At 37.1% G+C, this 21,821-nt stretch overlaps 1 protein-coding gene across 2 annotated transcripts in view; it reads left to right on the top strand.

Annotated features, from left to right (window-relative positions):
• The window catches only part of ERLIN1 (ER lipid raft associated 1), a 37,202-nt gene extending 18,343 nt beyond the window's left edge, over positions 1–18,859 (top strand). For both annotated transcript variants that reach the window (XM_025991971.2, XM_072739763.1), the window contains 5 exons: positions 3,779–3,837; positions 5,674–5,765; positions 13,159–13,248; positions 14,272–14,351; positions 16,552–18,859. In XM_025991971.2, coding sequence (XP_025847756.1) covers positions 3,779–3,837; positions 5,674–5,765; positions 13,159–13,248; positions 14,272–14,351; positions 16,552–16,773 — 543 coding nt within the window. In that variant the 3' untranslated portion in view covers positions 16,774–18,859. The remainder of the gene's footprint in view (positions 1–3,778; positions 3,838–5,673; positions 5,766–13,158; positions 13,249–14,271; positions 14,352–16,551) is intronic.
• Positions 18,860–21,821: the final 2,962 nt, after the last annotated feature.

Raw genomic sequence — 21,821 nt, 5'->3', positions numbered from 1 at the left:
AAATAAAGAAATTTAAGTAAAATTGGAAATTACAACATTTTTCTCTGCTTTTATGTTTGTGTGTGTGTTGTGTAAGATTTATATATTTATGTTAGAGAGCAAGAAAGACCACATGGGCTGGGGTGGGAGAGACAGAGGGGAAGGGAGAGAGAAACTTAAGTAGAGTGTGTGTGCTGAGCATGGAGCCCAACCTGGGCTTGATCTCATGACCTGAGCTGAAACCAAAAGTCAAATGCTTAACTGACTAAGTCACCCAGGCACCCCTTTACAGTTGTGTTTTAGATTTAAATGAATAATTCATCTGAAATCCATTTTGAGCAACAAGAATTAAGGAATGATATATACCCCTATCTCCCTTGTTTGAAATGCCATTTGTATTGTATGCTAAATCCCAGTGTATAGTATGGTGTTTCTTGGACTTTGTTCCATTGATCTTTGTTTCCTATTTCTTCATTAGTTATTGAGCCCTTAGTTTTTTTCCCATTAGATCTACTTCTGTCTTATTTTTTTCTGTTAGTAAATTACACCTCCTTCCCTTCAGACAAATCTAGATGTGTGGAGGCATCTATAACAACTTCTCACCCTTAACATATAATCAGACCCCATATCCTGCTGATTTTATCACCAAAATCCATGTAAAATTTCATCTTCACTGCTACCTCCCTAAGCCAAGCCACCATGTCTTTCCTGGACTTCCAACAGTAGTCTCCTATCATGTTGCCCCACTTTTGACTTTTCTCTTTATCCATAGCATTTTCAGCATAGCAGTGAGAAGGATCTTTTAAATTTAGTTTTATTTACTTGTTGTTTTATAAAAACAGTTACTGAACGAAAAAATATCACTTCATTATATGTTTTTAAACTGGTAGATCAAGATCTCCATTGTTTTGGTTGCTTTAGTCTTGCCTTAAAAGTTTCTTATGAGAGCTGGAGTGCATTTTTTGAACTTCCGGTCTATTTGTCAACCTTCTTTCCTTAACACATTATTATTATATGTTTATGATAATCAACTTTTTATTCACTTTTAAAATCTCGTAAGATACATTATATTTCCAAAAATAGTGGCCTTTGATATTTCTGCCAGCTTATTCCTCCAGATGAGTTTTTATTATTGATATTTTTAAGCTATATCCAGGTACCTACATTGGCATATAATTTTAAAATCGGAAACATAGTTTATGGCTTTATTTAATCATATCATTTTTGTTTCTTTTAGAATTTCTGACCAGATGAGAAACTCATACCTCAAATTAATACTCAAGGATTTATTGAGTTTTAATGCTATTAAATATGTCATCTTTTTTTGTATAAGCATTGAGGAATGCAAATGATTCTTGGGGAATTTATTGTGCAGCTACTAGTTTGCTGAAATCACTGTTTCTAATAAATTTTGGGGGTTAATTTCCTTGGATTTTTTTTGTTGTTGTTTATGTGATATAAACATTTAACATGAACTCTATCCTCTTAAAATTTTAAGTACACAATACATTATTGTTGACTGTAGGTACAGTGTTATATAACAGAGCTAATTTATTTTGCTTGACTGGAACTTTATGAATTTCCTTAGTTTTTTTTTTTTTTATTTATATAATTATGTGAAAATAAAAGCTTTGATTTTCCCCTCTACAGCATAGTATTTTCCAGTCTCCAAATCATCAATCTGTTTTAATTCTTCATGTAATAGTCATAACTATCTGAAAGTTTCTTATTCATTTATTTGCTTTTTGATATCTATTGTGGTTTCTCCCTTTAAAATATTCAGTTCCATGAAAACAGCGTTGCCTTGTTCATTGCTATATTCATAGTGCCTAGAACAAACGGCACTTGGCACAGACTAAACACCAATTAATATTTGTTGAATAAACATTCTCTGTAACAGTAATTTTTCTCTTCTCGCTGTTTATACTCCATTTTTCTTCTTGAACAACTGTGGCAAAGTGGAGTAGTGAAAATAGGCATCCTTGATACTTTTTGCCTAGATTGTTAAAGAGAGTGACTATTTTATGCTGGCTTTTCATTTAAAATATATGCCTATAACCCAGTGGTCAGTTTCAGGTACATTCATTTCATCAGCCTTTTTTTTTTTTTTCTTTTCCTTTTTTTTTGCTTTCTCCACTCACTGTGTGTGTTTATTTTGGCCATTATTTTTTTTAAGTCTGTTACGGTGCAACTTATCTGTTACAGTAGGTGCTTATTTTACACATATTTGAGAATTATGAGGTTGCCAAGATTGGCAATCATGTAGTATGTTTGTCAGTCTCATACTGCAAGATACAAGTCTTCAAAAGGCAGTCAAGTTTTATGCTTTTTAAAAGACTAAAATGATACATGGCCAGTCTCTTAAACGCAAAATGACGTTGCTTCCTTCTGGGTCATATTAAAACATACTGGAAGTTATCTTTATTTCTGGTAGTCTGGATACCTCCCTGAGTTGTTCCTTAAGTCCTCACTTGCCTCACCTTCAGCATATAATGAGTTTTTTCATTACAGTCCCCAACTTCTTGCTCCATTTCACTATTTCTTGTATTTGGTTAGATAGTTCTCAAATTCTTTACAGATTTGACTATTCTCTTTCATGTAGGGAAGTCATTGTTGCTTAAAAGTCTTCTTTCAAAAGCGTTAAAAGAAGGTTGAAAAAGTGCTTGAAAAAGAGCAGGAGCTGAGAGGGAAAAATAAAGCAAGATGAAATCAGAGAGGGAGACAAACCATAAGAGACTCCTAATCATAGGAAGGAAACTGAGGGTTACTGGAGGGGAGGGTGGGGAGGGTTTAGGGGATAGGGTAACTGGGTGGTGGACGTTAAGGAGGGCACATGATGTAATTATAATTAGCACTGGGTGTTATATAAGACTGATGAATCACTAATTCTACCTGAAACTAATAATACATTGTATGTTAATTAATTGAATTTAAGTTTTAAATAAAGGTTATATGCTTAAAGACTTTTGTTACTTAAAAAGTTTAGCTAATTTTTGGAGGGAAATTTCTTCAGATTAGTGTTTTGTGTATGTCTACAGTATAGGTAGGGGATGAGTGATGTTTAGTTAAGTCAAAAGCTTTTGAGAGATCAGTTGCCTATTGTAGAAAAGTCAGCCTTCAAAAGGCTTCACTTCCCAAGTAGATAATCTTAATTGATGTCAAAGTGCACCATGGTTAGGGAAACAAAGTGTCTAGTAAACAGTGTCCATAAAGACAAGTAAACTTTGTTCTAAGTAAAATTCTAGGAAGAAAGAATGTAAGCTGTTAACTGGTATTTGTTTTCCTTTAGCTTTGGGCTGTTTATGTGTAGCCAGTACTGCGTAATTGCAGGTTAGGAAGTGGTAAATATATTTATTGGCCACTGTATTAAGTTGCATATACTGACCTGGACTTTGTTGGCTTTTATTTTTGTTTTTACTGTTTCCTACTTTACAATTTAAATCTTGGAATTTTTCCTTCTTTCTGTTTCTTTGATTTGCAGGCTTGAAAATGAGACAAAAGTATCCAACTGAAGAGCTTTGTAGGTCTTTTAAGGGAGAACCTTTTCCCTAAAGGAAAGGGATAGAGTGATTTTTTTCCCTCCGTAGCCAAGCATTTTTTAAGGAAACAAGAAGCAGTGTATCTTTGATTCTTGGAGTGATGGCATGAAAAATAGATTTTCTGGCAGAATCTCCACACGTTAGTAGGCAGCTATGTCATAGTTGTTTTATTCGTTTCATTTGAGGAGCTTTTCTATTGAAGATTTAGTTTGAAGATTTATTTTTCAAATATACTTTGGCTTTTTACTTTTATTTTTTAGGCTGTGCGTGTTACAAAACCCAAAATCCCAGAAGCCATAAGAAGAAATTTTGAGTTAATGTGAGTAATATGCTTGGGATCCCAATATTTTTATTTAGGGCTGTCTACATATTAATATACCAGAGTAGAAAAACTTATATGTGAGATGTTACACTCTGGGGTGGGGTGTATATCTATCTTCCATGCTTTAATTTTTATTATATTCTCTATTCTTGTGTCTCAGTTCATTAGACTTTTCTTAGTTTTTTTCTTTATATATGAACATTTCAGGAGCAGCTTTAGTGGCTAAGGATGCAGTTAGCTGTAGACCTATTGTTGGAAGGCTAAGGTATAATTTGGACATGAATATCTTGAATTAAAATACTGATGGAGGAGGGAGTCCTAGCGGTTAAGGTTGAAGAGAGTGCCTATATTGTGTACTGTGTTACAATGCTAAGAATAGATATGTTATTGGTATAAAGTTTGGTTTTCCATTGTATGTGATTGTGTTATCTAAAGTTATACCTAGATCTTTATAATTTGCTTGTGGGAAGCTTTGCCTGAATTGACTCCTGGTAGTCTTCTCTTTGGGTCCAGGGCTGACTGGGAATGAGAAGATACTTGCTTGACATGAAATTAATTTCTTAGTGTTCTGAAGATCCGTGTTAAGGGAATACCTATTGTAGTTGAAATGGCTGTATTCTTCTTGTTTGACAGGTATTGAAAAGAAGAAACAAAAGTCTTTATGAAACTTGGGTAGTATTTTAGGAGTTAAAATATGAAATGCTGGAAAAATAACTTTGCAAAAGTCAGGAATGCAACAGATTGTAGAAGTATTAGGGGTCTAAGGAATACTACTACGACTACTTGGGATAATCTCCTGCTGACTCCTTACTGTTGCCAAGTCTGTATCTTCTGTTACGCAGAATTTTATTTATCCTTTTCATTTGTAGAAGTGGAACTCCTCTTTTAAAACTATAAAGGATAGAGTGCCAGGCTGGGTAGATCATAGTCTGAATATCTTAGGCTTTCAATATGATAGCTTCTAGTGATGGAGACATGAAGACTATATGTTTTCTGCCCTCAAATAACTCGTAGTATCCAGAATGCCATTTTATGTCTTTATCAGTTTTGAGAGGAAAGGAAAGATCTTTGGGGGGAAATATTTTGGGGGAACTGTTGGGAGTTATTTTTCGAATAAATCTGGATCTTTCCTAATTTTGTAGACTATTGCAATTCCAGATTTAAAAGCCACCTTAAATCTAACCTCCCACCTAATGGTAATTTTTTTATACGTTTTCTGCCATGTGGTCACCCAGTCATCATTTGTACATGCTTCGTGATAGGCCACCTGTTTCCATTTTTAGAAAGCTCAGATTCTTAGAAAAATTTTCCTTACATTGAGCCCCAGTTTGTCACCTAATAACTGCTACCTAATTATATCTTCCATACAACAAATAGGGTCAGTGCACAGTGTCTGCCTGAGGAAGGGCTGAAATCCAGCTCTGTTCTGCTTGCCAAACCATGCACCTGAGGGACTGCATCTGCTCAGAGGTTGTTGCATTTTGCTAATTGACCCAGAGGTGCTATATGGGCTAGTTGGAGGCCTAACAACAAAGGAAACATTTATACACTCTGGGTACTTCGAGATCACAGGCCTTCCCATGATACAATTAGAGGAAAAGGTCAGACTAAAATAAAAATGTATGAATTGATTCTTATATCTGGGTGACTTTGGGCAAATCATTAAACCTTTCAGCCTCAGATTCATTATAAGTAAAATGGAGTAACACCTGTCTTGGCACCTTAATGGATCAGAAGTTCATGTTGCAAATAGTTCTCTGACCCACTGTAGAGTCAAAATTACTGCCTGTGACTGCACATCATTTCTAATTTTTATAATATTTTGCTTCACAGGGAGGCTGAAAAGACAAAACTTCTTATAGCTGCACAGAAACAAAAGGTTGTGGAGAAGGAAGCTGAGACAGAGAGGAAAAAGGCTATTATAGGTACCTGGATTTTTTTCTGAAATGGATGTCTCTAAGTACATGTGTTACGAGTTTGTCCTGTTTTTTGTCAGTCTGACACTGGATATTAATGGGATCAAATAAGATTGCACCATACATAGTGGAGAATTCTAGAAACTTTTGTCATTCAGATGTTTTACAGCCTTTAAAATTAGATGGTGCCAGTACTTCGTGAAGTGCTTTGGCGCTCTACCATGTCTTTGGCTGCTACTGCTTTTTCAAGGACAGGAAAATGGATAGGATTTTTGGGCAACTCTAGCATCTGTGGAGTAAGTTTTGTTCATATGGTTTAAGAATAGAGTTTTTTGGCCAGAGCTCAGGATTATAATATGCTTCCTTGCTGTTGACATACAACGAGTTTTATCGGGATGGATAGATGTTGTCATCTTCAACAGTATGGCAGGATTGCTTACAGCTTATTTTGAATCACAGTGACTTCCCTAACACTCCAGGATACTCTATATTGGACTGCCCTCTTAGGCTCTCAGTCATTTGTTCCTTGAGATGCTGAAAGTTTAAGAAGTGTTTCATTAACTATTTCAAATATGCAGGAATGTACAGAGAATAATCGAATGAAGGCGCAATATTGGCCACATTCCTTCAGATCACATTTTCTTTTAAGAATAAATTTATATATCCATTTGAAGCCTCCTGTGTACACTTACCTGGTCCTATTTCTTGACCTCCCTTCTCTGAGTAGCTTCTCTTTTAAAGTTTTTAGGTAGAAGATTCTGTCCATATTTTTATACTGTAACTGAAAGTATGTTACAATAAACAGTTCATAGAGTTGTTTTAAAAGATAAAAATGGTATCAAACTCCATCTTTTATCTCACAACTTGCTTTTATTTTACCAGCACTGTTTGAGTTTTATTCATATTGATATGTGTAGATTTAGTTAATTTTTAACTGCTGTGCACTCATTCTGTGAGTGAACCTCCGTTCATGCTGATGGATTAGTGTTGCAGAGTTAGGTAGTTTTTAGTTTTTCCTTATGAACAGTGCTGCAGTAATGCCAGGACCCATGTCTCTTCATGCACACATTCGGAGTTTTCCTGTGGTAGTGTAGTGTCGGTTAGTGCCCTATTTCACCAGCTTTTTGTTTCTACTCCCTAATAAGATGACTGCAGAAATTGAGAATGAGTGTTTTAGAAGTTCTTAAAGCATTACACAGTAATTTTATGTCTGTTGAGTCTAATAATAATGAGCCTGTGGTTATTTTTAAAATATTTTTCCTAGTAATTAATTTTAATTATACTTTATAAAATATTGCTTCCTAACAGATTGAAATACAAAAAAAAAGGAGGGAGGTTGCTCTCCCATAGATAGTTTGAGAAGCATTGCTCTGGAATACATACCTCAAAGTAGAATTGGTGGGTCATAGGGTACATACATCTTCATATTTATAACATTCAGTATTGCCAAATTGCTCTGCAAAGTGATCCTACTATTTTACCTTCTCTTCAGCAAGGTTTGAGTTCCCATTCCTTTGCTGCTTTATTGAATTCCCATTTCTGCACATCCTCCTCAACTCTTGGATTCATTAGACCTTTTAAAATTTATGTCAGTGTGATCAGTGTGATAGTGCACACGTATCACATAATTTCAGTTTGTATTTCTCTGATTACTAGTAAAGTTGAATATTGTTTACTGGTCATTCAGGGTTCTTTTTTTTTGGATGTGAATTGCCTGTTAATATACTGTTAGCCCATTGTTTGATTACCTTTTTTTGAGCTGATTTGTAGAAGTTCTTTATATCTTCTGGATATTAATCCTTTCCCAGATTTATGCTTTGCAAATATCTTCTCTCACTTTGTGGCCTGTCTCTGAGCTTTATAATGTCTTTTGACATTCATATATATTTAATTTTCATGTAATCATATTCATCAGTCTTTTCCATTCTAATTTGTGCTTTTTCTATTCCATTTAAGAATTATTTCCCAACCTTAAAGTAATAATTTTATTTTAAAGGTTTTAAAGTTTTGCTTTTCACATTTAGATATTAAATCCATCTGGAATTTATTTTAGGGCTTGGTGTGACATTAGAATTCAGTTTATTTTTTCCAAGTAGCAAGCCAATTCTTTCAGGCTATTTATTGAAAATATCATTATTTCCTCTATTTATTTCTAAAACCATGTCATGCCTTCTCCAGAATTACCTTGTTTTAATTACTGTCACTTTTTATGTTGAGTCTTGCTATGGGAGAGCAAGTTTTTCCTTAATTGTTTCTCTTAACTAGTCTAACTATTCCTAAAATTGTCTTACACTGTCCTAGGCCCTTTATTCCTCCTCTAAATTTTAGAACCAGCTTAAGTTCTGTAAAATGCTGTATTGATGTTTTGGAGAGAATTACAATATGATACTGAATCTTATAAATCTGTTACGTTCCTCTGTTTATGAGAAATGCCTTTCAAAAAATTGTTACAATTTTCTTATTAAAATTCTAGCACTTTCTTAGAGTTTCATTCCTATATATTCCTCAAATTTTTTACTATTATCATAGGCTCTTTTTTTTTTTTAAGATTTTATTTGAAAGAGAGAGAGCGCGCACAAGTGTAAGAACGAGTGTGGGGAAGGCCCAGGGTGGGGAATAAGGATGAGCAGACTCTGCGGATGAGCACAGTCTGATGCAGGGCTCCATCCCAGGATCCTGAGATCACGACCTGAGCTGAAACCAAGAGTCAGACACTGAACTGACTGAGCTACCCAGGCGCACCAAATAGGCTCTTTTTTGAAGGTGCATTTTCTAACGGGTTTTTGCTTTTGTTAGAGGTATGCTGTTAATTTTGTTTATTTAGCAGTCTTGCTGAACATGCTGTTTCTAAGAGTCTTTTGGATTTCCCATATGAGCAAATTGTCTTCAGATCAGGATTGTCTTCAGATCTTCTGGTTTTCTCTTTGTAGTCCTACACGTTTTAATTTTTCTTATCTTACTGGTTTAGGCTATGATTTACATACAATACAGTATTGAAAAGAAAGATGGCAACAGATATTTTTCTCTTGTTCCTAACTTTATTTCAAATAGTCCCAGGGATGCTTGCTGTGCTGAACTTTTATTGGGTTAATGAAGTTTCTTTCTGTTTCTTGCTTGCTGAGAGTTTTTATCATGAATGACTGTTAAAACTTTGAGAATTTTTTCCGTATCTGTTGAGGATGACCATATAATTTTTCTTTTTGAAGCTATTAATATGAATTATATTAATAGATTCTCTAGTACTGAACTGTTTTGCCTTCCTGGGATAAACCCACTTGATCATGATGTAGGAGATTCACCCCAATACATTTTTCTTTATGTCTTGCTGATATTTCTTTAAAATTTTTACTTTTATTGCCTAGTTTTTACTTTTATTTCATAAATTTCAACTTACATTTTTTTTCTTGCACTCTTTATTGTCAGTTTTTTTTCATGATTACACTAAGCCTCAAAAATGAGTTGGAGAGCATTTTCTTTTTTCTGTATTCTAGAACATTTTGTATAAAATATGTTATCTCTTCATTGTAGGTTTGGTGGAACTCACTTGTAAAAACTATCTTGGTCTAGTGGGGTTTGTGCTTCTTTTGTATGATTGCTTGTTTTTTGTGGTAACATTTAGCCAGCTGATTTAATTTCTATACTAACAATAGTCTATTGGGTAGTTACATTTTTCTAGAAAATTGTCATCTGAAATTACAGATTTATGGGCATAAACTTGAAGAATTTTATTCTGATTTTGAAAACCCTCTATCAAATATGCAAGTCCCTCTTCATTGCGAGTATTGTTTATCTGTGCCTTCTGTTTTGCTACATCATTTGTGCCAGAGGTCTGTCATACTTTATTCATGTTTTCACAGAACTGTATTTTGATTTGGTTGATTCTGTTGTCACTTACTTTTCACTTTTATTATTTACACTTATTATTTCTCTCCTTTTTTTGAGTTTTCTCATTGGTTCTCTTCTAATTCTTGAGTTACTTAATTCTTTAGTTTTCAGTCTTTTCTAACGGAAGCATGTAAGATTATAAATTTTCCTCTAAGTTCTGCTTTAGGTATATCTCACAAGTTTTAAAATGTAGTTTATTAATGTTCATTTTAATTTTTTAAAAACATTTCCATTATGATTTCTCCTTTCACTTAGGAAGTATTAAAAGTATTTCTTTCAGTTTCTGGTTAAATGGGTTTTTAGGGGGCTACCTCTTGCATGACAGTCAGAAAATATCAGTTATATGGTCTTAAGTATTTGTTGAAATTTGTTTTGTAGCCTATCAATACATGGTACTTTTTTGATAAATGTTTTGTGTATGCTGGAAAAGACTGAATGTGTTTTCTTATTTGTTGGATGTGGTTTTCCCTATATATCCATTAGGTCAGGGTTACGAATTGTGTTGTTTACATCTTCTGTATTCTAATTTTTGCCTTCTTGAGTTATCAGTTACTGAGAGGTGTGTGTTAAAATTAAAATCTCCTACTGTGACCATGGATTTGTTGACTTGTAATTTTTTTTCTTTATATATTTTAGGGCTATATCATTAAGAGATTCAGTATTGTTACATCTTCCTGGAGAATTGCTCCTATTATGTAATAACCCTCTTTATTCCAGACACACTTTTTGGCTTAAGACCTATTTTGTCTAATGATATTATAGCTATGCCAGATTTCTCTTGGTTAGTTATTTTCTTGATGTATCTTTTCCCATCCTTTTACTTTCAACTTTTCTATGTCATTATGTTTTAGGTGTGTCTCTTGTAAACAGCATATAGCTGGATTTTGTTATCTTATCCAATGTGAGAATCTGTCTTTTAACTGGTGAGTTTAGTCTTTTTATATTTATTGTGGTTACTACTATATTTGGATTTGTTTGTATCATTTAATTTTGTGCTATTTACCATGCATTTTTTTCCTCTGCTGCTTTTTTCTCTCTTATCCAGTTGGTATTGAATTGGATTTTCTTTATTCTTTTCTTCCTTTTACTTGCTTAGAAGATTTATATTCTGTTTCTAGAATGTATAACTAGTCATTACCTGTAAAATGTTGATAAGCATGCCTGACATGACCAAGTCTAAAGCTAGTCATTTTCTCTATCCTACCTTTTTTAAAAAAAGATTTTATTTATTTGACAGAGAGAGAACACAAGCAGGGGGAGCCACAGGCAGAGGTAGAAGGAGGTGGAGAAGGTAGAAGAAGTTGGGAGCCATAGGCAGAGGTTTGAAGGAAGTGGCTGAGCAGGGAGCCCAATGTGGGGCTTAATCCCAGGACCCTGGGATTATGACTGAGTTGAAGGCAGACACTTAACCTGCCGAGCCATCTAGGCACTCCTCTTTCTGTTCTCTTAAATAAAACCTTAGAATGCTTTAATTCTTATCACTCCCCCAATTTTACATATCATTGCCTCGTATTCTGGTTTTATGTTTTTATTCCCCCATTAATTATTACCATTATCATTGATTCTTAAAATAAACATCTATTTTGATTTATAGGTGTTACTTAATTTTTTTCCCTCGCCATTGTTTTTGGCAATTCATTCTTTTTTTCTGCTAGTTTGTTGTTATTATTGTTTTGTTTTTTTCAGTGAAGGCTAAGGAGTCGATATTTACTCAGTTTTCTTTGACTGAAATGATTTTATTTCATTCTTGATGGTAATCTAGCCTACAATTCTAAGCCCAGCAAACCTTACTTTTCTTTGTCATTATGGCAATATTATTTCATTTTTGTTTGGCTTCCCTTCTTTTTACTTTTATGATTTTTCTCTCTGTCTTTGGGTGTTTCAGTTTCATGTGATGTGTCTAAATGGAGAAGAGCTTGCTTCTCACTGGGCTGGTGGGTAGAGCTTGTTAGCCTCCCTGGAGCTGAAGCCATCTAGTGGTCTCAATTTTATACAGGAGTCTCAGTTCTAACATCTCAAGGCCTCATCTCCTGGCCTTGCATAGGCAATATCCCAACTCCCTCTCCTTCACTTGTCTAATAACCACCACCAGGTCTGCCACTGTACTGGCTCTCAGCTCTCCCTTTGCTTATGTCTCTTGAGGATCTCTCCTACTTTCTTATTATCTTAGCCATACGTTAAAAAAAAAAAATGTTATAACACCTTAAGGTGTTGTTAGCTGAAGGTTTTTCTTATTAGCATACTCCACTGTTTTTCTAAAACTAGAAGTCTACTCATGCTCTTTATTGGTTTATCCCTGCATGTTAAATGGGATGACTGCAACAGTTTTTCTACACTGAGACACCATTCTCTGGGTTTTAAATGTAGACTCCAGATGCCTTACCTATTATTCAAGTTTTATCTAGAGCTTCTGCGTATAGGTAAGTTTCTAGTCCAGTTGAGCATCATAATCTATTGGGTGTGCGTGTGTGTGTGTGTGTGACATAGGTTGATTTTATGCTAATGGAGAAATAGAGAAGTATGCACTGGGGTCTTTGCCACAGGATACTGGATTTTCTGGAAATAGGAAGCCACTTGGAAAATTTTTTTCTACTATGCACTTCCCCCAGGAGCCAGAGAGAAGATGTGTTAATATTTAACCTCTTTGGTGGAAAAGAAGAACTGAGAATGTTCTTCAAGAATTGGAGTGATTGTATTGAAAGTGTAATTAGGGTCTTTCTTCCCTGGTCCTGGATCCTTTGGTTAGGTCATGGGTTTTCTTGAGGGTGTTTGGTTTCTTCTGCTGCAGCTAACTTGTTCATCCCTAACACTTGTTTTCCACAGGGTCATTTGAATTAGCCTGCTTTCTCTTTCTGATATTATTTTCAACTTGTGATCTCCCTGATGGTAACTGAACAGTTGATCCTGAGTATATAAAATTCTTTAGCCTACTACTAAAGATGAGGGTCATCTAGCCTTCTTTCTAGTCAAATTATTTGTGGTCTTCTCTTGTCAGCTGGCTCTGCAATCACCTTTTCATTGTGACTACTCAATCATTCTTCTTGTCTTTTTGCCTTCTGCCATGTCCTCCTAGGTCATGTACATTATTTTCTCTAGGATTTCTTCCAGAGGGCCTTTCTCGGTTTAACTTACCCTTCCTTATTCTTTCTTTCTCCTGCCATTTTATAAGATTGTTCTGTGTTGCCATGCATTTATGTTGCTCTATTTTTGTTCTGAGTACTTTCATGAAGTATCATTTTCCCAATTAGCTTGTGGACTGTTGCTGTGTAATCCCATGAAGGAATGGAACCTTTTGTACTCCCCTTTCTCACAGAACCAGCACTGTCAACAGAACAGTGAAATAGGAAATAAATTTCCTTTTTTATGTTAAGTAGTTTATAGTCTGGGTGGATAAACTTAATGAAAGTTAGCCCATAAAACATATAATTAAATGTTAAGACTGTGTGCTGCTAATTCTAAATATTTCTGGAACTAGAGAAATGTTTTTGAATGTGTCTTCTTTTGTGTATGATTATAGAAGCGGAGAAGATTGCACAGGTGGCAAAAATTCGGTTTCAGCAGAAGGTGATGGAGAAAGAAACTGAAAAGCGCATTTCTGAAATTGAAGGTACATCAGTAAGAAAAGAGGCTCTGGCTGTCCGAGTTGCCTTTCTGCCTCAGAAATTGGGCTCTTGATTGTGGTGGGTGGGAGGACAATAGACAGAATAATCTGGTCTGGAGGACTTTAGAAAATTGCCAGTACACGTTCAGCTCTTGGTTTGGTTTGTGACTGTAGGTAACTCTTCCTTTCATTTTCTGTCCTTTAGTTATGGCTTATTAGCTACCACTCTGTTCTCAGGCAAAGTATGAGAATTACCCATAACCAATTGTAATGAATGTATAAGATAAGAAAACCCACCACTACCAGTTTCTTTTCTACCCAGCAACAAAAAAATTAGTGGTGGTGGGTGGGGGAGAGAAGCTGCAATTTTTGTAGAGGCTTTCAAACTGTTTGATTTCATATAGTGAGATGTTAATGTTCTGAGTTCACAGTCTTGAAGACCAAATATTCAACCTCTGTTGCTTGTATAGTGTTGCTTCTTGTCATTCTCCATTAACTGATTTGATCAAATTTGAAGGAGATGGGGACAGTGCAATAAATAGAGCAGAGCTTTCATGTCTGGACTTCATTATTTTACTTGAAGCATAGAGCCTGGGTAAGGTGTGAGGCTTTTTGAGTGATGAGGGCTAGAGGAAAGAAGGAGTAGCATTAGGTGGAAAATGAAGTGGTCTCTAATGAGCTGAGAGTTCTTTGACACTGACAAAAGTATCCCCTTTTAAGAAGAGTGTTTCTGGGGACTGGGATTTGAGAACTACTAATGTTAAATGCCTTTAAGTGATCAAGGAGTACTTGGCTGGCTCAGTCATTGTAGCATATGACTCTTGATCTCGGGGTTGTAAGTTCAAACCCCATTATTGGGCGTACAGATTACTTTAAAAAAATCTTTAAAAAAATAAGTAAGTGATCGAAATATTAGGCAGTGGATAAAGAGACCCCTGTTTAACATAGAATCTTAACTCTTACCCAGCTAAGGAAATAGATTACAACTTTTTTTTGTTTTAAACACCCTGACTGTATTTTGCTTGCTAGATGCTGCGTTCCTGGCCAGAGAGAAGGCGAAGGCAGATGCTGAGTATTATGCTGCACACAAATATGCCACCTCAAACAAGGTGACTGGCTCTTTTTGCCACCGTCCTAATAATATAGTGTTAGGGATTTTGCTTTTCCTTGGGGGTTTGGGGGGCAGGAGAGGCCTCTAATATGATAGAGGTGATCTCTTCAGTGTCAAGGAAGGGTAGTTACCACCACGCTCTAGAAACAGCTAATCACTCATCAAGACATATTGCACACTCATTGGGGAGAACTTTGTAGAGTTCCTTGTAAAAGTGGGGAGCTAGGACAAAGGTAAAATAAACACAGGTCAAACACATATGTAAGTCATCTATCTGTACTGCCGTTATCCGGGCTCAGTAATCAGGAAAGATGACAGTCTTCTCGTGGAATGACAGGAGTAACAGAAAAAGTAAAAGTCCATTTAGGGTTGCTTCCCAGGTAAGGTAGCTCTTTTGTAAAAATGCTAAGCTTGTTTAGTGTGGTGTTTCTCATCAGAAACTCTCTTTGCAAAAAAAAAAAAAAGAAAAAGAAACTCTCTTTGCATTTTGAGATGAAATACTCTTTCATTTTTGAAGACTGTCTCATGCATTATGGGCTATTTTGCATCCCTGACCCTTGCCTGCTAAGTGTCAGTAGTGTTGATTATTCGAACAGTCAACACCTCCTCCCCACAGCACACGTTTCCAAATGCCCCTGAGTATTGTTTGTTTAACTGGATTTTAAAAATATTCTAGTTGTGAGGAATTTCATGTGTGATAATTTGAGAAAGGAGGTTGGATAATGCAAGGCAACAGTTTTTGTTTAGAGACTCAGGTTAATCTAGGTCTAGAGAACATAAGCCTACTTAGTAGGTATTAGGAAGAGGCTGTTAGGATGCTTATGGTAGTCTGAGAAGGGGAGGATATGACCAAGGTTTATAAAGCTATTAATTGTAGAGTAGATAGAAACATTGAAAGAGCTGAGAAAGGTTGCCAAAGTGTTTGGTGTGGTTTGAAACATTAGAGTCAAGATTTAAGGTATAGACAGGTCTTAAATTCTTTCAGTTTAGAAAGGAACAGCATACTAAGGGTTCAGAAGAAATAATCAGATATGATAGGTTTATAGAATGAGAGTTGTCAGTACTTTGAAATCCAGTATAAATTTTGAAGTAAATTTAACATATTTGAGGAGACACCGCTCTATAGAAACAATGGGATTTGGTCAAGATGGAGGCAAGGTGAGGAACTTTTGTGTATAAAACTAGCAATTCACATCTGTCGTGGGAGAAGCTGGCCAGGCACAAGCATCAAGACCTTGTCATTAGGTTAGCCTTATGTTGAAAGGGATAGCAGTTTTATGCCATTTTGAAAAATGCGGTTCAGATATTGACTTATGTTAGTTAGTAAAGCAATAGAAAGTAATTTGGTTATGTACTGTGACCAGGTTTGATGACAGTGTTTCAATAGAGGATATGTATCAACTGGAGAGAGTATAGACTCAGAAAGTAGAAGGTGTTGGGGGCTATGAAAGGCAAGATGGGCTTTTGCCTAAGGGGACAATCCAGAGACTTGAGGTGAGGAAAGGATTCCTAGAGGCAGTATATTCCAGGAAATATTAGAAATAAGTTTTAATCAAACCTAAAGAGATTTTGAGTGTATATATCATGGCAGCATGATTTAAATTAAAAAAAGTCTATTTGATTGGCAGACATCTGTCCCTCACAGTGTTTAAATACCCAGCTTCTAGATAGAGGCATGAGGCCAGACCAGATGATTCCTTGAGATTTTTTTCCACTTTTAAAATGTGGTCAAGAAAAGCAGAATCACAGATGGTTGATTATAAGGTTATGAACCCAGCTCCTTTGAAGCTCTGCTACTCTCATCCTTTGACCTATTTACCTCTTAAAAGAGAACCTGCAGAGATTCCAGACTGATTCCAGGTTGAACTCAGCTAGATGAAATAAGAAAGTATATACAAAATTATTTTGCAAGGTCCAAGTCACTATGGAAGTCTTAGTTATTATCCTTGTTCCCAGGAACCCACCTCCTCAATCATTTCTTTATTAAAAAATGAAGGACAGGAGCTTGTTTAAGGAACTCCAAGTCTAAAATATAACTGTTAATGTGATAGCCATGCTTCAAACTGAGAGGAGGCAGTGATTCAGCATTGAGTAGTGATATTCAGAAAAGCAGTAGGAAAAACATTTGTGAGAAAAGAGAGAGATGACTGTTGGACAAAAGTGTCCTGATGCCTTTGCTCTTGTTTGCTCCCACACAGCACAAATTGACCCCGGAATATCTGGAGCTCAAAAGGTACCAGGCCATTGCTTCTAACAGTAAGATCTACTTTGGCAGCAACATCCCTAGCATGTTCATGGACTCCTCTTGTGCTTCGAAATATTCAGATGTTAGGACTGGAAGAAAAAGCTCTCTCCTCTCTAAGGAGGCTCTTGAACCCTCAGGAGAGAGCCCCATCCAAAACAAGGAGAGCACAGGTTGATGCAAGTGGTGGAAATGTACTCCCATATCAAAATGTGGCCCAAGGGGTTAAGTGGGAACAATAGTTATACGACTCTTCAGATTCACAGAGAACCTGTGCTCCGTCTGTCTGCCTCTCCTGTGGTAGCCCTGGTTTATCAGCTGATTGGAAGATAGAGCCAGGTGTCTGGCACCCAAATGTCTTTTCAGCCACAGTTTTATCAAGTATCCTGTGTGTGTTCCTTTCTGAACTGGTACTCATGAATGAGGAAAAGTCTGATGCTAAGATACTGCCTGCACTGGAATGTTAGACATTAAGTATATAACAAGCTGTGTTTTTCTAAGCTGAGATCTATTGAATAATGTTTACATTGGTCCCCGGGGAGATGTGTGCTCGGCCATTCAAGACATAGGAGGCCAGAGAAGATGGCCAGGATGTGGTAAGTGTAAAGAAGATCGATTACACCTGGGGCCCAGGCTCTCTCTTTGGGGCCCAGTCCCAGTGTTCATCTGTGTGATTAGCATCTAGTCTGCTGAGGTTCTCCAGGAAATGATCTTCCACTTGAGCAACTATTTACTTGATACTATTTGCACCTTTTTGTTTTCCTATAGTCGAGTTGGTGGCCTGCTGGGATATGTACCTTGCCACCCAACCAGGGATTCCTAATCACTAGTTATTGCATTAGTAGGCTCAGAGATAGAGCTTGGCTTGAAGTTCTGGGTGAGATGAAACCTTTGCTTTGAACCAAAGCTCTGGGGCCCTGCATTCCCCTCCATTGGATGATGACTGCATCACTGCCCCAAGGCCATTCATAACTAAGGTGCCTGGTTTTTAGCTATAGACTCCTTATATGTCACCTCTCAGCTCTGGCTGGCCAAGAGTGGGGCAGGGCTTTAATCAGAACTGCGAGCAGCATACAATCCCCAGCTGTTCACTGTATAGTATTGTATCATAACTGCAGGAAGTTTTCATTTTTAAAACTGGATTTGGGGTACATTTATTTGCCTCAGTACCTCTGCCTAAAGGCTAGTCCTAGGGCTGCCATGGTTACTGGCACACCGATTCTCCTCAATTTGTCCTTCTGGAGCCTACATAGTGTGGAACAGAGTAACTTAGCATCTTTGGTCATCTTTGTCCCTCTCTCTCTCTCTCTCTCTCTTTTTTTTTCCTGGCTCTGAGATACTGAAATCAAAGTTGTTCTCCACCTTTCATCCTCCCTAGGAAATCAGGATTCCACTGACTTCCTGGGCAGCCAGGGGATTTAATCTCCTGTGAGAGGATGACAGAGTGAGTTATGAGTTGGCCTGTGGCTATGGGAGACCTGTTTCATCTGGGCCTTTATTCCCTTTGGATTACCTTTCCCGAAACAGTGTGCTGCATAGTTAGGCCTGAGTTTGTGCAGCTTGTTAAGACACTTTTCATGTATACAATGTTCAAGCCAGAGAGAAAAGTCATGGGACCACTTCCAGAAACCTTTCCGCTGTCAGTCCTGTCAGTCTCATGACAGTTTGCAGGTTGTGCCAAACACTTTCTCTGGGGAAGGTATCCCAGGCATGAGTGGGTCTTTTCCCTGGGCCTTACGCTAGAGAGGCATTTGTAATATGGAGAGAATCCTTTTTTTTTATTTTTGCCTATTGTATACACTCTCTTTATGAATGGATCTTACGTTTTCTAGTCCTCCTTTAAAGAACCTTTGAACTATAAGAATAAATTCATCACCTGTCATGGTATCGTTGCTGCAGGTAGATAATGATTGTTGTGGGAAATTTGGGTCAATTGACCTTTGTGCTTTCATTCCTAGAGATGTTTCCTATTCCCATGAGCTAAAAGCTGTTGCCCCAAAATGATGGATGTGGGTTTTCTTACAAGCCCCCTGGTGACAGAGTTGAGGAACAGGGAACTAATGTTGTGAAATTGTAAAGAAACTACTTCCACTTAAACTCTCCATGGAGTGTGCTTCCCAGTGCTCGCTCAGGCTCTAAGTCTATCCCTCCTGCAGGGATCTTCCTTTTGGCAAATATACACTGTAATCTTGAAGTCTAAATTTATATGTGAAATGCTACCTTTTTTTAAAAAAAAGAAATCAAATAAAATTATTTTACTATCAGTGATTTGTATTTTTTTTCCTATGTCTCCATTCTTTTCTGTTGATTTAACACGTTGCTAAGACTGTCTTGCCCATTTCATCTAGGTAGCCAGTTTATTTACTAGTTTAACTCAACTGTAAAGGCTTTTCTTATACTCTTCTCAGAATACTGCTTCCCGAGTATAAGAATTTTGAAAGCAGGGTTTCCACTCTTCCTAACTCACAGAATTTAACAAGGAGTGTTGTATTTCTTGGTGGGATGTGGCCAGCATCAGAGGAGGAAAGAGGGAGCCTGGAGCATTGTGCCCTTCAGAGTCTAAGAAGTAAAGAAGGGAAATGGTGGTTTTACTGAGGCAGAGGAAGGACAAATTGTACAAATTATAACTGGCAGTGGTATGATGTAACTAACTTCACTAATTCAGATGTTAGTCCAAGAGCCAGGGCTGGACCTGCTCTTCCTAAGCTCTCAACCTTTCCTTCCTGGGGAACAGTTTCACAGTGATGTTGGGTATCAGGGTTTGGTAATTGGGAGTTTTGGGGAAAGCACCCCTTTACTTGGGTTTCTGTGGGCTCCAACCCCATAGTATTGTATATCTGCTTCTGCAGACCAGGGAAATTTAACTAAAACCAGTTATCCTGTAGGCTTTGGTGGGTATTAAAATGAAGTAATTTAGAACTTGCTGTGGAAAAAGGAATTTTGTGAATTAGAAGTTGTGGCTTCTGGTTGCTTTGGGATTAAGTCCTAGGTGTGTGCATAGAAAGCTGTGATCTGGCCCCCACTGGCCTCTTCAGCCCGGGTTCTTGAATGTGCCTTTTTTGTGTCTCTTTACATACATTGTTCCATCCACATGGCTAGTTTTTTTCCCCTTGTAACTCCAACTTTACTTTGCTAACTCCTGATGAATCTTTACTTCTTCAGTCAGGTAACTCTAAACTGCTGGCTCAGGTCAGCACTCCACATTTCTGTCTTTGTAACATTTTACACACCTCACTTTACCTGTTTAATGTCTTTCCTCACAAGTGTTCAGCTCTCCAGGGGCAGGGACTGTGATTCTCCTCTTACTTGGGCTGGTAATCTATTGCTCATGCCTGTCCCATATGAATTGGCCAGTTTTGTCACTTGAAAAAACAAAAGGATGAATGTGAAATGCAGGAAAGTAAGTAGTGGGGGGAAAAGATGTAGAAGTTAAGGTAGAGTGTCTGTGTGAGGACTAATGTGTAAGTAACTGTGGGAAGTTATGTAACATCTCTGAGCTTGTTTATACATCCTCGAGGGGCTCTTCAGTGGGTTCAGCAACATATTTTTATGCAACTAGCATAATGATTTCTGCATGGTAATTGTTGGGGTACATTTCTGCCTTCAGAGGCTGGAGGCTGGTCTGGGGTTCCCAGGCCCCATCCCACTCTTCATACAGAATATAAAGGGGGCAGTGATATCTAGCAATGAGAATCTCATGGGAACTGAACTCTGATTTTTTATGATGGATTTTAAAAAGGAGGAAGAGATAGAAAATGTGTTTGCAGCTCTAAGGTACCCAAGCCAACTGTCAACCTTGTTTAACCCAAATTCTCATCCAGGACATTACATACCAAGACATTTGGGCTACTGCTGCCTCTAATGGTTAATATTTATGGTTAATATTTACAGAGCACTTTGCATTTGCCAAAACATATGTGCACTGAGGTTGTAGTCAGTCTTCTGTAGTGATTAAGGGGTTGGGTTTTACATTTAAACAGTTCCAAAGAATAGAAGAGGAAGAAAGGGTGCTAAACCTGACCAAAAACACTATAAAACAAAAATAGTTACCAATCTTAAAAATAACAAAAGTCTACTAACACATAGTCTAGCATCACATTGAAAATAACTACACTATCGGGATCCCTGGGTGGCGCAGCGGTTTGGCGCCTGCCTTTGGCCCAGGGCGCGATCCTGGAGACCCGGGATCGAATCCCACATCAGGCTCCCGGTGCGTGGAGCCTGCTTCTCCCTCTGCCTGTGTCTCTGCGCCTCTCTCTCTCTCTCTCTCTGTGACTATCATGAATAAATAAAAAAAAAAAAAAAAAAAAAAAAAAGAAAATAACTACACTATCATCAAGTGAAGATAATCAGGAATACAGGAACAGTCTAAAATCTTGTTTAGTAAAATTAACCATGCAGGGCCATCTGCGTGGCTCCGTCAAGTGTCTGACTCTTTATTTCATCTCAGGTCATGATCTCAGGGTCATGAAATAAGAGCCGGACATCAGACTCTCTGCTGGGCATGGAGCCTGCTTAAGATTCTCTTTCCCTATCCCTCTCCCGCTACCCCTCCCCGCCCCCACTCCCACACCCTCAAGCTCACTGTCTTTCTCTAAAAAAACAAAAACAAAATTCACCATGTAAGTAGAATTTAGGGGACAATCACATGATATCTCATTTGTACAGAAAATGCTTTTGATATTAACATCCATTTTTAATTTTTTAAATCCTTAATAAAATGAGAATGAATACTTCTTTAGCCAGAGAAAACATTTCTCAAATAAGGCTAAATGATAAAAAACTAAAAGGATCCCCATTAATATCAGGAATAAAACAAATCTATGGGACGCCTGGGTGGATCAGCAGTTAAGCACATCTGCCTTCGACTCAGGCGTAATCCTGGAGTACCAGGATCAGGTCCCACGTTGAGCTCCCTGTATGGAGCCTGCTTCTCTCTCTGCCCATATCTGCTTCTCTCTTTCTGTGTCTCTCATGAATAAATAAATAAAATCTTTTAAAAAAATAAATCTATCTACCATTACTAGAATTAGAAAACAGGAATGAAAAAAAATTTTTAAGGGAGACAAATTTGTAGATGGTATAATTGTACCTGGAAGATACAAGAAAATTTTCTGAACACAATTGCAAAAATAGAATTGTTCAGTGGTTAGATATGAATTTATTACTTTAAAGATTTTATTTACTCTAGAAATATCCTGAATGGGGGAAGGGGCAGGGGGAGAA

Source organism: Vulpes vulpes, chromosome 15, assembly GCF_048418805.1.
Source record: "Vulpes vulpes isolate BD-2025 chromosome 15, VulVul3, whole genome shotgun sequence".
Lineage (NCBI taxonomy): Eukaryota > Metazoa > Chordata > Mammalia > Carnivora > Canidae > Vulpes > Vulpes vulpes.
This window is presented reverse-complemented; position numbering and strand designations above follow the sequence as displayed.